Genomic DNA, 17,114 nt, shown 5'->3' with positions numbered 1-17,114 from the left:
GTGTAAAGCATTTGTTATTGGAGATTGAAAGTGCTTCACAGTATTTAATCTAATCAGTGAAAACTTCCTCATCCCATTATTTGGGCAATTTTGGGGGAGGAGTAGTTGTTTTCATTTGGGTTTTATGATTTACACTTCATTTTTACGGTATGTTTGTTCAGGAGGAGAATTTTTCATTACTTTCCTTTGTAGTGATTGTTTTGTACTTTCTTGGGACAAACTCGGCTCTTTTGAAGGTCCACATGCTTACGTGCAAAATATTGGCAGATCGCTGAGCCTGAGGAATGCAGTGGAAACCATAGTGCATCCTGTGCTTTGATTTCTGCAGATCACTGAATATTGGTCATGGTTACAAGGCAGTTTCTAGATTCACACTTAATGTTTTCGGCTCCTACAATCGCTTTTTATTCATATTAAGCTGGTTGACACTCACTGTGATCCCGTTCAGATCAACTTTGGAGTAGATTAAATTGGTGCCGAACACAGAAAAAACACAAAAACTGAAAGCGAGTGAAAGCGATTTGGTTGTCTGGTGTTCACGTAACTGCCTGGATTTCTGACTTTCTGTCCTGAAGGCTGAAAATGAAGGGAAGAGCTTCTGTGTGTATCTCTCAGTACGGTTATGGCCGTGAACAGCGGGGCCAGGAATCTGGGCCGGTTACGCGCCCCGTTTGGTTCTTTGCACTGGTGTGTTTAACTCATTAAGCACAAAATCGCTCCGTTTGCACAGCTAAAGCAGGATTTCTTCACTGATGAGCCACTCATCAATGAGCACGAAGATTTTACAGTCTGATCACTCATTTCCTGGAAATAACTGAAATCAGCTGCCAGCAATGGTCTCCATCTCCTCCATAAGTTTGCCAACAAAATTCACACAGCAGCTTAAGCAGTCAGAAATCATATTTTATATTCAGCTTGTAGGCTCGGATTAGAGAGAAAGAGGACCATAATCCTGAGGATTTGCTTGGACAGCATCTGAGGTGGTGTGCATACAATTCGAAGACAGACCTACTGTAGCAGTCATATTGCTCAAATAGAAAAAAAAGCTTACTGAATCCTTTTTCTGTTGCTGTCTTTTTTTCCTTCATTTTTCTTCAGTCTTCTTTCCTTTTTTTCTTTCTTTTTCACCTGCATAGTCCTGGTAACTTTCCCTAAGCAGCTTTTCTATTTATTTTGCAGCTGTTATCACTTCTCTCTTCTGTATTCTTCTCTCCTCCTCTACTCAATCTGCAAAATTGCACCTTGCTTAAATTTCCCTGTTGTGCATCTTTAGCTTGTTTTTCTGTGTGTTATTTTCAGGGGGAAAAGTGAAAGGGGAAATGAAAAAAATAACCATGCATCATTGAAAATAATACGAGCTTTGAATGTTGGGCTGTCCTCTCTGTTTCTTCAGGTGGCTCTTTTGCACTGGTGTAAATGCAGCTTTCAGAAGCCAATATCCAGCAGAAAGCCATCAGAGCTGGGGTACAGATCTGTGCCACACTGAGGCTTTGCATTTTGCCATTTGCTTGTCAATACTTTCACTTGTTTTTCTTCCCCAGCAATGTATCAGCTTGCAAATTCCAGCAAAAAATGATTTCCATCTATATCCCAGTTTTGCCACTCGGGACCAGCGCTGGTGTGGGTTTCGAAGTTTGATTGTTATCATATCAGTGTTTTTCTTCTTTTTGTTGCGTGCCAAGTGTAGCTCTGCTGGTGACCTGGCAGTGAACAGACACTTAAAAACATGGAAGAATAACAGCAACAAAGCAAATAATACTGACAGTACTCATTAGTGACATTAAGCACTCAAAACCCATGTGTTAAACTTCCCCCAGACGTCAGCTTTTTAGGGAAATTCAGTGGTATTCAACAGCATGAGGTTTTGTCTACAGCAAGTACACCCCTGCACAGGGCTGTCACATCAAAGTTCTGTGCTTTTACTTCTCTCTTTCCTTCAGACTTTTGCACTTTGAGGCCCAACCTTCTCATTTTTCTCATCTCACAGGGTCTGTGGGTCTCTGTTGCTGGAGGTGAGAAGAGGAAGATGGGGTTTCTGTGTATAAACACAGCCAGGCGTGTTTCTGTTCTGCAATAGAGGCTAGAAAAATATATTTATCTCCTCCTGCTGGTGCAATGTTGCTGGTTTGGGGATAGGTACGTTATCTATGGCCAGGTCAGTAACTCATAGCCCACCTTTGTTGTATATTTCTGCCCAGAAAATAGGATCTGATGAATCTCTCAGCATTTATTCTCTCCGTCGCAATCACGCATTGCTCTGAGTGCTGTGCAAGCTCTGCGCCTTGGGATGGGTGAGCATTGCAGCCCTCTTCATTTGTTGCACTTGGTTTTTTTTTTGTAAATATTCTCTTTGTGGTTATTAAATAGTAAGCAGATGTCCATCAGAATCCATTCTTTATAGGCACTCTTTTGTTTGACAGAACTTTGAAGAGTGGATATGTATTTTTTTTATTTTTTTGGAATATATTTATTTGAAGAAATCAGAAGTTTAAAAAAAAGAAAAAAAGACTCTACCTAAAATTCTAATTTATATTTCAAGAGCTATTAGCCAGTTATTGCTAGTCATTAATCCAGCTTACAGTAATACAGATGCATATATGTGTATGCAGAGGTAAATGGCCAGCTTGCTGCTGTTCCCAGTTCCCTAAGACCTTTGAGGTGTTACTACTCTGAATATAACCCAGCTTTTTTTTTCTTTTCTGTACCAAAGAGGTGTTTTCTCACTGATTTCAGCATGTAGGACTGTGCTCTTCTACTTGAGCTCAAGTCTGATGATTCTGCATGATTTTTCATAGAACAGGAATGATGCCACTGTCTGAACTAAGGTCTCTTTTACTCAAAAATCTGATTTTGACTGAAAATTCAGGTATATTTTACTTCTAAACTAAATTTGCCAAAGGACTCATTAATCTTTGAAACCAAGATTATTTTTATGACTTCTACTGCTAATAAGTGTCACCGCAGAAAATCACCTCTAAGTCAGGGTGGAATCATGGAGGAGAGCTCTTATAGATATATTTCCTCAGCGAAAGCTTTATTGGGGCACCTCTGGAATCAAACTGAGATTTGTCATTGATTTCCACAGGAATACCCTGCTTTAGAAGAAGAATCAAACAACTCCCCTCCTCTCCATGTCTTTGATATATGGCACAGGATGCACAGTTTTCTCCGGCGCTTCCCAAGTTCATAATTTGTGTGTCACCCTAACGCCACTTTGTGAATTTATTGGCTGCCAGAAACTCTCCATCAGGGTTATGGAGCTTTGCCTACCTTTTGGTGGTTATAACATTTTTTTTTTACAGGAGTGTTTAGTTATTTTTACATAGGTGCCACATGGGTGGGTCGGTACCAGCCTGCCACTGGTGCGAAGTCATATTTTTTGAGTCTGGGAGAATACATCAAACCTCTGCCAGCACTTTCATGGATGGGGATATTTGGTTAAATAGATGTTTATCTGGGAAAGTCATCATCTGGCTAGCAGCATACTGAATGTTTCTAAGCAGCTAACTTATGTATACTAAACAAATTTGGTTTGGCTGCAGCTAGAGCTGCCCTGTGGAAATTCTCAACATACATTTGTTTGATTGAGCTGTCATTTTCAGTTGATCTGCTGATGATCTGTGTCACTTTGTTTAAATGTCCCGGTGTTTTTTTTTTTTCATACAGTGCAAAAACAGTGCGCTTTCTGTGATGGATTAAATTGAGGTGAAATTCGAGAGTTACTCCTGTTTTCTATTTCTGTGCTCTAAGACAGGTGGGCTGGAATGACAAAGAACTTCACGCACAAACGCATTAAAATCAAAATGGAGTAGTTGCCCTCATGATTTAAAACATCCGTAGATGTGTCAACTACCAAATGCTCCCGTTCAAAGAAGTTGCTCGGATTTGCTCTTTAAACAACAAATGATATTTGTTTGGTCTATGCCATCCGGCCTAAAAGAACTGGACAAAGCAAACATCACGCTCATCCTGCGTTATTTCGCGTGCAAAATTCTCTGTGGGTGTGTAAGTGCTGGGGCTGGCCTCTGTTGAGAGGGTACAAGAGGAACCATGGGTTGAAGTCCTGGAGAGCAGCAAGACATGGAGATAAATTCCTCTGCAGACTGGTTAGGGAACTGGGAGGTGTCTTTGGCTTTCTGCAGATTTTTTCTGATAGACAAAAGCTTCATTCTGGCTGTGGCACTTGAGTTTTTTGTATTTTCTTAATGTATTTTATTTTGTTACTATTACTTTGATATTGAGAAATATTACTCAAGCTTCAGGCTATGATTTGCTCTCCCTTGAGACCGGCATGTGCTTCCAATGATCCTGGAGAGGATCAGCTCACCAGACTTTGTCGTTCATTTCAGAGCTCCCTGAACACTCTCTGACCTTCAGCTTTTCCCATGTGAGCTGTGGTCTGTGTGTGAACCACAAGCTGAGGCTTTGCGGTGCAGCCAGACTACAGCTTTGTGGGAAGCAGTAAGGGATGCCAAGCCCAGACGAGTGGTGGATTTTCCAAATGCACCCTTTATTTGGTCTGGACCAGTGGGTCAACCATTTTCACCCCCCAAGGCTACAGTTTGCCTGTGGGTGAGATGGAAGCCCATGGGTTAGATGTGCACCAAGTGCTTTTTCAACACATCCTCACCGTAATGCTTGAAGTTTCTCTCTCTTGACGCGCTTGGGGTTATGCATGGCCTTACAAAAGTTGCTGGGTTAAGGTTCAGGGGAGCGTGGAGGAGGTCAGCTGAATCGTAGTTTGACATTTGCTTTGAGAAGTGCTCCAGGAAGAGCCGCTGTTACTTGACTTCATCTTCTAATGAGCTTAAAAGGAAAGTTTAAGGCATGATTTGTTGCTTCCACTTCCTCACTTGGAAAATCTCTTCCGTGAGCAGCAATTGCATTGTTACTGCTTGAGCAAGTGCAGTCCATGCAACGCCTGTCCTTCTCTCTGCGTTCCCAATACCAGCCTTGATATGTGCACTCGTGAAAAACACATCTGCTTTATGATTGTTTATGGCTTTGCTAACTGTAACTGTTTAGCTTGAAGGTTTCTGAGCATTTTTGGCTTTATTATGGAAAATAATCTTGGACAAAATCTATTCAAGTGATTACGAACTATGTTAGGAGCATTCACAAAAAGCACAAAATTGTTCAAGCTATTTTTGCTCGAAGATTCCGTCAGTTCCATGACTTAGAATGTGTCTCGGTGTTTATGTATAACATTCTACATAAACATCTTGTATATATACATCCTGATCATTAACAACACTTAAATCCATGTCTGTAAACATAAATAGATATGTAGTTAAGTACAGTTTATTACAAAAGATTAGTCTGTAGTGCAATAAGAAGTCAACTTAAAGCACATAATAACTTTTTGTTAGTTTGAGCTTATAAGGTCCTCTACGATCCTTTGGGATGGAGAGCAGCATCTGGGCCAAGGTCTCTAATGGCATGGCATCCAGTTACACTGAGACTGAGTTTGGTCCATTAAGTGCTATGTATTTATTTAAGCTGTCATATATCAGCCTGCACATGAAAACAATAGAACTCATGAAGATTGCCAGTTTGGGGGGGGAGGCTTATTTTCAAAATTGCTTCCAAGTCATTGGGATGAACCAGAAGCTTTGAGAGTGCTGATTTATTGCTCTCTGCTAGCTGCTCACCAGGACCCTTCTGCTTCTCCAAGATCAACAGCTTCGTCGAAAGCGATACAAGGTGTATGGAACAAAGAGTGGAGTGAATTACATTAGCAGTTAACTTTCTTTACAGTTTATATATCAATAAATATCTACAAAATGTTTGAGGCTTTGACCAGGAAGCCATGTAAAATACACTGTAGCCCTACTCTTATTCTTTTTTTTTCTTTTTTTTCCAGAGTCAAAATAGATCTAACTGATGTTAACTGTTTCACAGTGGGGGGCTCATTCTGGTTTCACACTGGTGTCACATTTGATTTCGGAGGGGGGAAGTGATCAGAATGAGGATGGCCACTCCTCCATCTTCCAGCAGGGACTGCTGCTACGGGAACACTTGGCATTTCTGTGCCGCTCTGCTTTGCAACTTCAAAGCAGCAGAGAGGGATGAGCTATTCGCCATGGGGCTCATCAGAGGCAAATGAAGTAATATGATCCCAGGAAAGAAATGGGAACCCAAGAGGGAAGGAGGGAATTTGTTATTGGATATTTTTGTAAAAGTAGCAGAGAGTGTAGCAGCAGAGCCACCACACAAGGAAAGACTGATGGGATGGAAGGCAGAAAAGGGCTGAGTGAAGTGGGAGGTGTGACTAGGTCCACATGCAGAGAGTGGCAAAGGGTGTTTGTTGGCTGAGATTGCAAATACGTGTTGAAGAGGGAACAGGCACCTAACGGTGTCTGCTGTGGACCACCAATAAGGGAGAGGTGAGAATGGAAAACTTTTGGGCCAGCTGAGATAGTGTTGAAAGGCTCAAAGCAGTCAGACCGCAGAGGAGTTACAATTCATAGATGTGCTAGCGAAAAATATGGCCAGATAAACACTCCTGAGGACTTTCTAAATTACACAAGAAACAATTTTATAGGAAAGAGGTGACAACATCCTGGATTTTCCTAATTTCTGTGAACACTTATTTTTTCTAACAAGTCTCCTTCTTGCTCAGTGGAAGCTTCAAAGTTTTAACATTTTTGGTTCAGATTTTATTTTCTTTCAAATCTGTCTGTCTGAGTATTTTCCTTTTCTGTGATTTTTTTTTTTTTTTTTGGTGAGAAAATGAAAATGAGGCAATTCTGAGAGAAGCAGAAAGAGCAAGAAATGAGTGGAGAGAAGGTGATGCTCAATCTGAGCTAACCTTGTGTCGTGGAGACAGCAGTGATGGGGTGGGATGGAACGGGAGTGGGTTCTTCTCTTCTTCCCTCCATCCCCTTGCAAAATCTATACCAGGGAAAATAGTGCGTGGAGAGGAGATGAGAAGGAATTTGGTTTTGATTCTTTTTTTTTTTTTTTTTTTTTTTTAATGGCTTGTAAATTAATTGTAAACGTGGCAAAGCAGTATGCTGAATTAGAGATGGGTTTGATGTGTGTGTGCTAGAAAGGGCTCTGTACTTGAACAGCTGCTGGTGGCACACATCCTGCTGGCCATGCATTCCCTGTGCAAGTGGCTTGCCTTGTCACAAGCAGCCTCATGTTTCCCACTTCTCAAAGACCAAGGAAAATAACAGCTACAAGTCCTCACAGCTCACCATAGTCTCACATATGCCTCTTTTTCTAGAAAAAAATAAGCTAGCCTAGAAATATACAATATAGAATTGTAAGTATATTCAGCAACTAGATTCCTTTTGCTTCTATCCTTGTGCCGAGCTTACTACCATGGGCTCTACAGCTCACGCTGGGACAAGTATCCCTTCCTGACTGGGTCTGGATGTGTGCAATACCTGCTGTCAGTCCTACAGACAAACCTTACCTGCACCACTGCTGAACTTATCGTTTCATTAAAGTCCGTGGCACAAATCCCACTGACTTAAAGATGCCCCATAAATCCCAGTTTGCTGGGACAGATCCACCTTGCAAAATGTGCCGGGAAACACAAATGTACTTTACTGATCATAAATATTTGGCTGATATTAAAATTAATAAATGCTTATATAAAATGCGCTGCTGCGAGAGTTTGAATAGTTGAATAGGAGGAACAAACAGTGTCTGGGGCAAAGAAAAAGCAGAATTGGGGTAGGTAATATAAATAAACTGGAAAGATTGCTGCGCTCTGAAAATGCGTGTGCACGATTTGTTTTGTGAGGTACCAATGAAAAGCATGTGTGCCAGCCAGGGACCGAGGTTTTGCTGAAGCAAAATAGGAATTGCTGATTGTGCCTTGGAATACCCCCATCCAAGACACCTGCTGCCTTGTAGGATAAATGGTCTTCCGTAGAGCAAAATGAAACTGTCCCAAACGTATTTTTTGTTGTCGTAAAAATGTAATCACTTTATTCATTCAACAAGTTGGATACAGATGCATCCCGACGCCCTACAGAATGTCTCTGCTCGTGTCATGTGCAGTAGAGCTGCTCTGATATAGTTGCTCATAAATTTCCAATCAGCTAAGTACGGTGCTTGGTGCTGCGTGACCTTGCGGTGGTACAACTGCAGTGTGTGCTGCTGAGAAGTCACTGGCAGGAAAAATGGTGGCCTTGTATCTCCTCGGGAGCAGGTGCTGGAAAGCAGTCTTGCCAGACCTTGAGACTTTGAAGTGGACAGCATTATAGGATTAATTATTTGATGCTTTTCTTGATTAGTGTACTGTTGATGAGTATTTCTATTAGTGTTTCAAGGACTTAACTGCAGTGTATCACAGTGTCACTGCAGTATAATTAAGACTCCCTGTAATTGCATAATTAAAACGCTGTCTGGCTGCTGGTACAGCACCTTCTGTCTGCACTACAGCAGCTCAGCTTTCCAGGGGAAACAACTCCAAATGGAAGGATTGGGGTACAGCATGCAAACAGGTGCATTCCTGGTGGCACGCAGTCCGTCCTGCTACACTCTCCTCTGGAAAAGGAGGAGGAAGGCAGGGCTGAGCCTTCACCAATCACTCTTTAACCTCATAGTGCTTAGAGTGAGAATTGCTCATCTCCCAAAAAGCAAACTGCTTGTAGGCCAGCACTGTAGTAGCTGCTGGCAGGAAGGGGTTAAATTCCTTGTTATTCCTAACGCTCTTGTGAAACAAAACTTCATGACCTGGCTTTCTTTCTTCCTTTTCTTTCCTTTTTTTTTTTTCTCAAATGATTACACTTTGCCACATTTTAACGGGGCGAATGCATTTGTGTCTCAGGACCTTACACTACCGGATACTGACATGTTCAACATCTCCCGTGGCTTACCAAACACATCAGGGATGTGGACCTCCCTCTGTTTTCTCATTATGCCAAATAATGAAATGTGGAAATAATTCTAATCCTTTCTTCTGGTTGTGCTGTACCTCAGAAAATATGATAAACTCAATCCAATTAAAAGTCATTACCTCTACAAGGCTCAGTCTCTATCTATAACCTTTGTTTTATAATTCACTCTGTTATCTGTCTTCATTATAATTTGGTAGAATAGTCATCTTTTATTACTGCTTTCTGTCAGAGGCATGTGATTTCCAGCGCTGCTTTGTGACACATCTCAGTTTAAAAAGTAAAGGTCTACTAATGAGTAAAAAGAAGTTCACTTACCCGAATTTATTACAGTGAGATAAAGTTTCATTTACATTGATTAAAATACTGAAGGTTTCAGTAGCTGTTTTGATTTTAAGATGTTCTTTTGCAGCAATAGTTTTTCACTATGTCAGGGACTGTTAAAGTGCGTTACCTTTTCTGCCTTTCTGCAGCTGATATGGATTTAGCTAAATTTTGATGCTGGTTAGTATTTGCTAAGTTGGCATGAGTTAAAAACCTATTATCTAAGTGACTGATCTCACTAATTCTTATTTATCATTCTCCTCCTTAACTTTCTCCTGCGCACGTTGGCTTCTCGTGACGCATCTTTGTGAGAATGTATGTCATGTTTCCCATTATGGCAATCAAATAATGAACAAAAGGTGGTTCCTGTAATCCATTTTCCTGCCCTGGGAGTGGCCAGCACAAAAGGCTCAAAATTTTAAGGCATATATTTCTTTTCTCCTTGGGTCTCATCCATACAGAGTCATGAAGGGAATTAGCAAGTACGTGTTAGCCGCTGCAGCTCTGCTCAGTTGCAGTATTTCACTAAGATACAAATGTAAGCCATTAGCTGGTGTTTCAGCATGCGTTGGGCTGCCTCCCCAGCTGGCAGGGATCTCTGCAGGCTCCTTGCTAGCTGCAGACCTGGCCCCGATACATCACCCCCTGCAGCTGGCATCTCCCTCTTCTCTACCCCCACTCCCCGTAACCCAGATAAGATTTTGAAGGCAAATATATATTTATTCCATTGAGGAAACTTTATCAACCAGCACCAAAGTTTATTGGCACTAGCCAGTGATATAATGGGTAGTTTAAACCCTGCTAACTGCGAATAATTTTTCAGCAGTGTTTATGATTGCTGCAGACTCTAACAGACCAGAAGTACAGATAACATAAATATTTCTACCAGAGATGATTGTGCTGGAACTATAAATAAAATTAGGCTTAACTTGTAAATAAATTCAGTAGATGCCAGCCAACATTTATAATTCTTTGTTGCTGCATGTAATGTAGTAATTTATATGGAGAGGGCGCAGGAGCACAAGCAGCCAAATTTTGCTTTCCAGTTACACAGGTGCAACTTCCCCTGACATCAAGGAGAGTGGCTCCCGTGCAAATGAAAGTAGAGTCTGACCCACAGTCTCTCAGTGCTGGACCCTAATTAAAGGACAGCGTCTGGTCCACATCAGATGCTTTGGACTGTGTTACTTAATTAGACAAGAATGACACTAGACAGAGCACCAAATGCTACTAGTTATTGTATGGGCTGATGGTGAGGATTTCCAGAGCCCACAAGCGGTTCCCCACGCTTTTGCTATATTTTGGCTCTGTTGGGCTAGAGCAATCTTCCCTCAAAGGCGTGATGCTCTCTAGCGTGTGGCTTCCCTCCTGCAGCCAATTTTCTCCTCTGTGCTCAGAGCTCCTCCTACCCAGGGAGTTCATGTCAGCTTGTAGAATGCACTTCTTGTTGCATTTTTTTTCTTTCCCCTCACAAAAGTAAGAAGCAAACATAAAGTAAGAAGCAGCATAAACCAGCTGCTGTCCACGTTGTTGCTACCAATACATATGTTGCAGGGATATGCAGGCAAAAACCTCCCAAAGCACTAAATGCTTCACATGCAGTGCCACAGCAGTGCTCAGACTGAGTTCCTTTCTGTTTCAGACTGAATCAGGCTGTAGCAGAGCACTTGGTGACTTGTGTTCTCCAGCCCAAAGGCGTGTTGTCTTGTGCTGCCTTTCTCACCATTCTTTGTCTGTGCATCTTTTCCTACAACTCCCTCTCCTGCCGAAGTCGTGCAAGGGCTCAGGGCTTCATGGGGCCAGCTGTGCAAGTGTGGACAAAATCTGCAGCAGAGAAGCATGAGAGGAAGGCTGAAATCTGAGCCCCACATTTCCCTCTCATTTTTCTTACATTAGCATCAATCTGAAGAAATCTGACCAACTTTGGCTAAGGCTAGGATAGACACTGATCTCGTTTATCCTTTGGTGGAAGTTTAAAGCAATTACTTTGGATTTAGCAGCCGTGTTGGAGAGTTCGGAATTTGGCCTTTGGGGCAAGTGACAGATCTGGCAGATTGTGCTTCAGTCCCCCTCGTTCCCGTTGTGTGGCCCACGAGCAGACCACAGTTGGCAGCCCACAAACATCGTCTCATTGCACCACATCTGGTTTCCAGGGGTGGATCTTTTGGGCATGTTCAGTTTTCCCGTGCTTTGGTTTGGGTCGAGCAGTACAGGTATGCAAAGCACTGATGTATTTGAAGACTGATGATTGTGAAAGTACTTTCCCTTGGTCATTCAAGTAACGATTCAGAACTATTTCAAGTGTGGCATTTATCTCTAGACTTGCTGATAATCTCTTTTGTTTTACAGCTGAGCCTTGTATTTGTAAAACAGTTTTTCTCTCCCCTGTTATTTTTACGTTTTTCACTTAACTGGGAATTACTAGCTCCATTCTGCTTAGAATCTAATCTCATTTGATTAGGTTTGCCTGATGCTTTTCACAATGGGGTCCTGCTTGGGGCCGCCAGACTGAGTTACAATACAAATAATAATAAATAATCGTTTTTAGCTCCACAGAACAGTTCTGTGAATAGGGAGCGGCACAAACCAGTTTCAGGTACATTAACTGATAAAAAGTTCAAGTAATGTAGCTCTTGGCTAGAGTCCCTTCTGTGCCTGGGGATGGTAACCCAAACTCTGTGTGTTTCTGAGGCCAAGGAACCTTTTCCTCCAGGGAACGTGGCCCCTGGCTGTGCTTCCTTGGTGCAGGACTCTCAGATGGTTCTCATGTAGTTCACCACTACTCTATGCTCCTTTTGAATCTAATAGGTTTCTTTCTCTTATTTTCTGTTTTTCCTGACCTCCTGTGTTCTAGACTGATGTAGATAGATTTTGTAATCAATCAGCCCCTGCCTGTAACATTTTTTTCTTTAATACTTGTTCAAACAGAAATTCAGATAAAGGTGTCCCATTTGTATGCAAGAGGAAATGCCTGCCTCCTTTTCAGATATGCTTGCAAATACTCTGTGCTGATTTCCTCAGCGCTGAATAGAAATGTTAGGTCAAACAAATATAAATGCACTCTGGTCTCATTAAGGGATCTGACTTGGAGCACAGTGGTGCATTCAGGCCCACTCTGGCCTTATGCAAGAGATGGGTCTCCTTCATCTGCTTCTTATATGTTCCCCAGTCACCCTCATTAATGCCTTCATTAAAGGCATGGTCAACGGCCCTTACGGAGTTCTAAGCTTCTGACACAATGGACTTCCACTGATTAAAGCCGTGTCCTTCTGATGTCTGCATGTTAGGGCTAAGGGTCTTCTTTCTCACCTTTGAGAAGCCGTGGGCACGAAAACGTCTCTATCTTCTCAGTTGGAAAGTGCCACTTCCACATTCTACCTCAGCTCTTGTTTTATCCTGCTCAGCAGGTGATGGCATTAAAAACACCTCTGAAGTAAGCTCTCTAGATGCTTTTGCTTCCAGCCTACTCCTTCATCTGCAGTTATCAGCTGCCCAGGTTATCACGGCAACCACGTGCATGACTCCAAGTGCGGAGAATCAGATTCAAGTGCTATAGAGTGTCAATAGCAGTTTGGGGCTGTATTTTCCCAGACATAAATTGCCTGAAGAGAGGCAGAAAGGAGGGAAGATGACGTTGTTAGGAGGCTTCTTAAAACTGCACAAATCCATTTTTCCGCAGCCATGTTCCAAATCCATTGGTGCAGTTGTGCTTTGGCACATGGCTATGCTGTGCTCATCAGGCACATCCCCAGCGTGTGGCCACGTGAGCTCCTTCCTGCTGGCGTGCCAGCTGGTGTCAAAAGTGCAAACACAGGTGTCCATCCTGGTCTTTTGCTAGCAATTAACCTTTCCTCCCTTGTTTCCTTTGAAGCTTGCTCATGTTTTTATTGCAAAATATCAGTGAAGAGTTTTATGGAGGCTAACATCAGAACTTCCACGCTGCCTAATCTCATCTGCTTCCTTATCAGGGCCTTGGTTTTGTTACATCCCATTTCTAGCAGGGATAATTAGTAGACTTTAAAGAAGCCACCTTGAATTTTGAAACTGCAGTGTTGTCTGTGCGAATGCCTTGCAGTTCCATGGGAAAATGATGCTTTGAGGATCAGTGATGCACTGAGCATCAATGATCCCTGAGCCTAAACTGAACCTCACAAGGATTTGCTATCAGTCAATATGCCACTGTTTTGCTGGAAGATCCAGGAAGCTACAAATTTGGAAATGAAGACCAGACCCGCCATTCATGTACATTGATTTCAGTGTAGTTCCTTCTACTAGTGATAATACAAATGTATCTTAATGGTCTTCCCTCTCTTGGCCAGCAATAATTCAACTTCTTGTTTATTTTGAGGTTTTAAAATCTATTTTCATTAGGATACTTTTCTATTTCAGGCAATATGTAACTTCAGTACTTTGTTTTACCCCATCCCCAGAGCTTTGGGACAGATATATGCGTATTTTACTTTGCAGGGCTTTCAAAACTTGAGCCAGTTTCTGACTATGACACTGGGTGTGTCTGCTGGAAATGAAAGCAGTCACAATAGAGCAGCACAAATGGGCTTGTCTCCCTGCCAGCCTTCCAGTGCCGATTTATCAGTTGCAGGTTTGACCCTATATGGCTAAAACGTGCATAGCCAGAATGTCTGAGATAAGTATAACTGGGGCCTTCGGGTCTGTGAGAGAGAAATTAAACTGGACTGTCCCATAGGGAGAAGAAACATCTGCAGAACTGTCCTGGAGGCTGCAGGCACAGCTTGTGCTGGCTTGTGGGCAGGTTGTGAGCGTGGTTTGCTGTGGCTGTGGGTTTTGTCTGAGCCACTTGGTTCTTTGGTAGAGAAATGGCAGGACCGAGGAGAGCCCTGGTTTTGTAAGCTGCTGCCTGGTGGGACAGAAAAACAACAAATTCATGAGGTGGACTTTTGAAGGAGTTTGGGTGCAGGCACCCAGCTGTCATGGGAAATCAGTAGGATTTAGATGCCTGAAGTTTTTAAACACCCCCTTCCAACGAGCCATATGCTTATCATCAGTCAGATCACTTTCCTTGTGTGATTTCTCTTCCTGCAGCCCATGTGTATACATGGCTTTTTTTCTTACTTTTTTTTCTTTTTTTTTTTTTTCTCATTTCAAAACCAGCTGAATTCTTTTATGCAGGGTTGCAATCTAAACAGTTGGGGGAAGACATCTGAATGGGAGTGATGCTGCTGCCTGCAGAAGTGGGGAGCATGGGGGATCCTGGGGGATGCTTGAGTGGCACGGACCAGACTTGCTCAACTGTTTGGCTGTGCTGAGCTTTCCTATGTGTTCAAGGGGAGCTGAGTTTGGGGACAGCTGCAATGCATTGGTGTAACAGAGGTGGCTGCTAACCTGGTCACTTCAGCATGGAGCAGTGAAGTGAATCTTGGCATCCAGGTGGAGCTGTGTCCCTGCCCTTTCCATGACTTCTTTCTTGTCCCCTGCAGTCCAGGCTGAGTTTTGCTGCAGGACAGGAAAGTCCAGGCGTGGACTTAAGGATGCTTCAAGCTCTTTTTCATGACTTTCCTTGAGCACCTTCGCCAAAACAAAGCACTGATGAGCTATTACAGGCAGGATTTCCTAAACGTAAATGATGGAAAATCCCACTGTGCACCCATCTCAGCCGAATGGTGGGGTCAGTCAAGATTTTCTGCTTCTCAGAGTGCCAGGTATTAGAAAAGTGGCAAACTGATCAATACAGGGTTCAGTCGCTAGAGGACAGGGGGAGCCCGCCAAGGCAGAGACAGAGGGAGTGGGTAGCTGAACTTTCCTGTGACATGCATGAGGTCATAGCCAGTGCCACATGAAAGAAAGAAAAACAGTTCATGGCTGTGAATAAATTGCTCACAGATGAAGAATCCAGTTTACCAGTCATGTGATGGGAGCAATCTATTCAAATGATTTGTTATGTCCCAGTGTTTGTCTTAGGCAGCACCAGAAGCATGAAAGTACAGATAGAATGCGGTGAGATAATATGTAACAAAGATGTGAGAGATAATGGGCTATGACCAGTTTTTAGTGGAAAAGGCATACGGTGCTAATCTACCATGGATAGTTTCTTAAATGAGCAAGAAATTGAAAGAACATTTTAAAGTTTCCTGTTTCTTCACTGAGACGGAGTCATTCTGGTCGCCGAGCACAGCGGAACACTCTAATTTCTGGGCCATCATATTATGCAAATATTCCCATGCTCAGATACCCGATCTCTCAACTTTGTCCCTTGGAGAATAGTATTCACACATCCTATTCAGTTAGAGTTAAGTGGAATGCGTTTTGATGCGAAGGAAAAGTACAGTGAGAGAGAGAAAGGTAAATTAATGTAAGCTATGAGGAATTGCTCTTTTTGTGTCCTTTGCATACACTGGTGGGTTGAACGCCGTATTCCTGATGCAGCTAAAATCCCTGCTGAGGTCACTCTGAGGTTTCTTTTCTTTGCTAAAAGGAATTTACAATCAGCCTTATAGTTCGAGCTGTCAGAAATAGTGTGTTTTTCCTCTTTTGTTGTTGTTGTTGTTGTTTGTTTGCTGGCTAAGTGCCAGCGACAAAGGTTTTTGTTTTCAATTTTTTTGGATTTACCCCAGTTTCTTCTGTAAGAGGAGAAGGTTTGTGTTCTCTGTAAGACGCAGTTTAGATCCTGGACTTATTTCAGACCATTGAATTTCATGGAGGTCAGTGATGAGACACTGATTTACATCAGCTGAAGTGCTTGCCAATAGTTGTGTGGTAGGCTGGATCCTTTCCTCCCAAAACTAATTGGAGCCCATCAAACTTAATTTTGGCTACTCTAGGTTCAGGCTGTCTCTCTGAAAGACCGGTAAAGCTTTCCTGCTTTTCACTTCACTTAGATTTCAATTGTAACATATAATGCAGGCTTTCAATTGCAATTTCAAAGAGCGTGCAATGCAAAGCGCTATATCCGGACCAGATTGGACAATAGGGTGAGCCTGCACGTACATCTGTATGTAATTCACTTTTTTGTGTTTGGTGATGTAAACCACTTTTGATGTCAGGAGCACTGAGAAATGTCACAGAGAACCCCTGGGCTTGCAATGGGGAGAAGGCTCAGCTCCTGGCAGGGCGAGGGGAACCAGTGATTGATGAGGGTGCTGCCCGCCTACCGAACTGTCCTCTCCATTTTGTGAAAAGGTTTCACATGCAAAACCTGTCAGGATATTTTCAAATCCTACCATTTGGCTTTCTTTTTCAGGTGATGAATGCCTGTATGAAAGCTTTCCTGAGCTTCCCTTGGAGGAAGTGCCAGAAGCTGATGGAGAGGCTGCAAACGCCCAGTGCCCAGCATCTGTCAGCATCCAGGAGCCATCCTCTCCAACCACCTCCAGCGAAGCTTTCACACCAAAGGAGAGCTCTCCTTACAAGGCTACGATATACATTCCTGATGACATTCCCATTCCTTCCGAATTTGAGCTCCGAGAATCCAACATTCCTGGAGCGGGATTAGGGATATGGACCAAAAGGAAGATTGAAATAGGAGAAAAGTTCGGCCCTTTCACGGGAGAGCAGCGGCCACACCTCAAAGATCCCAGTTACGGTTGGGAGGTAAGACACTTTGCATTCCTTCAGCCTGTTGAGTTCTCTTGAATGTCTATAAACACAGAGGTATTTGCAGAATTTGAGTCCTATCCTGCAGCAGCCAGGGAATATTTGTGTACACTGAGACTGTTTCATGGCCTTGCGGTGCTTTCTGGATGAAAGTGAATGTAAATTTAAGGGAAAAAAAAAAAGCAAAAAAAAAAAAAAAAAAAAAAGCAGGAATTGTTGTTGCTCTTCATGCATGAAATCTGTGTGGGTGGATATTGGCTGGTGACCTCCCTTTCTGGGAAGGAGAGGCAGACGTGGTATTATCGGAACATTTCTGCACTGTTTCAGCTCACTCACGTGCAGCCCTGCCATGGGATAGGTTGAGGG

General features: G+C 42.7%; 1 protein-coding gene across 1 annotated transcript in view; it reads left to right on the top strand.

Moving 5' to 3' along the window:
* LOC122185343 (histone-lysine N-methyltransferase MECOM-like) overlaps nucleotides 1-16,787 on the top strand; it is a 132,893-nt gene extending 116,106 nt beyond the window's left edge. Inside the window, exon 2 of the mRNA XM_042881038.1 lies at nucleotides 16,396-16,787. Within this exon, the coding sequence (XP_042736972.1) occupies nucleotides 16,396-16,787 (392 nt within the window). The remainder of the gene's footprint in view (nucleotides 1-16,395) is intronic.
* Nucleotides 16,788-17,114: the final 327 nt, after the last annotated feature.

This window comes from Lagopus leucura, unplaced genomic scaffold, assembly GCF_019238085.1.
Source record: "Lagopus leucura isolate 7727_CA_CO unplaced genomic scaffold, USGS_WTPT01 Super-Scaffold_100029, whole genome shotgun sequence".
NCBI classification, from domain to species: Eukaryota; Metazoa; Chordata; class Aves; order Galliformes; family Phasianidae; genus Lagopus; species Lagopus leucura.
The sequence above is the reverse complement of the archived record's forward strand: the minus strand, read 5'-3'. Positions and strand labels throughout refer to the sequence as shown.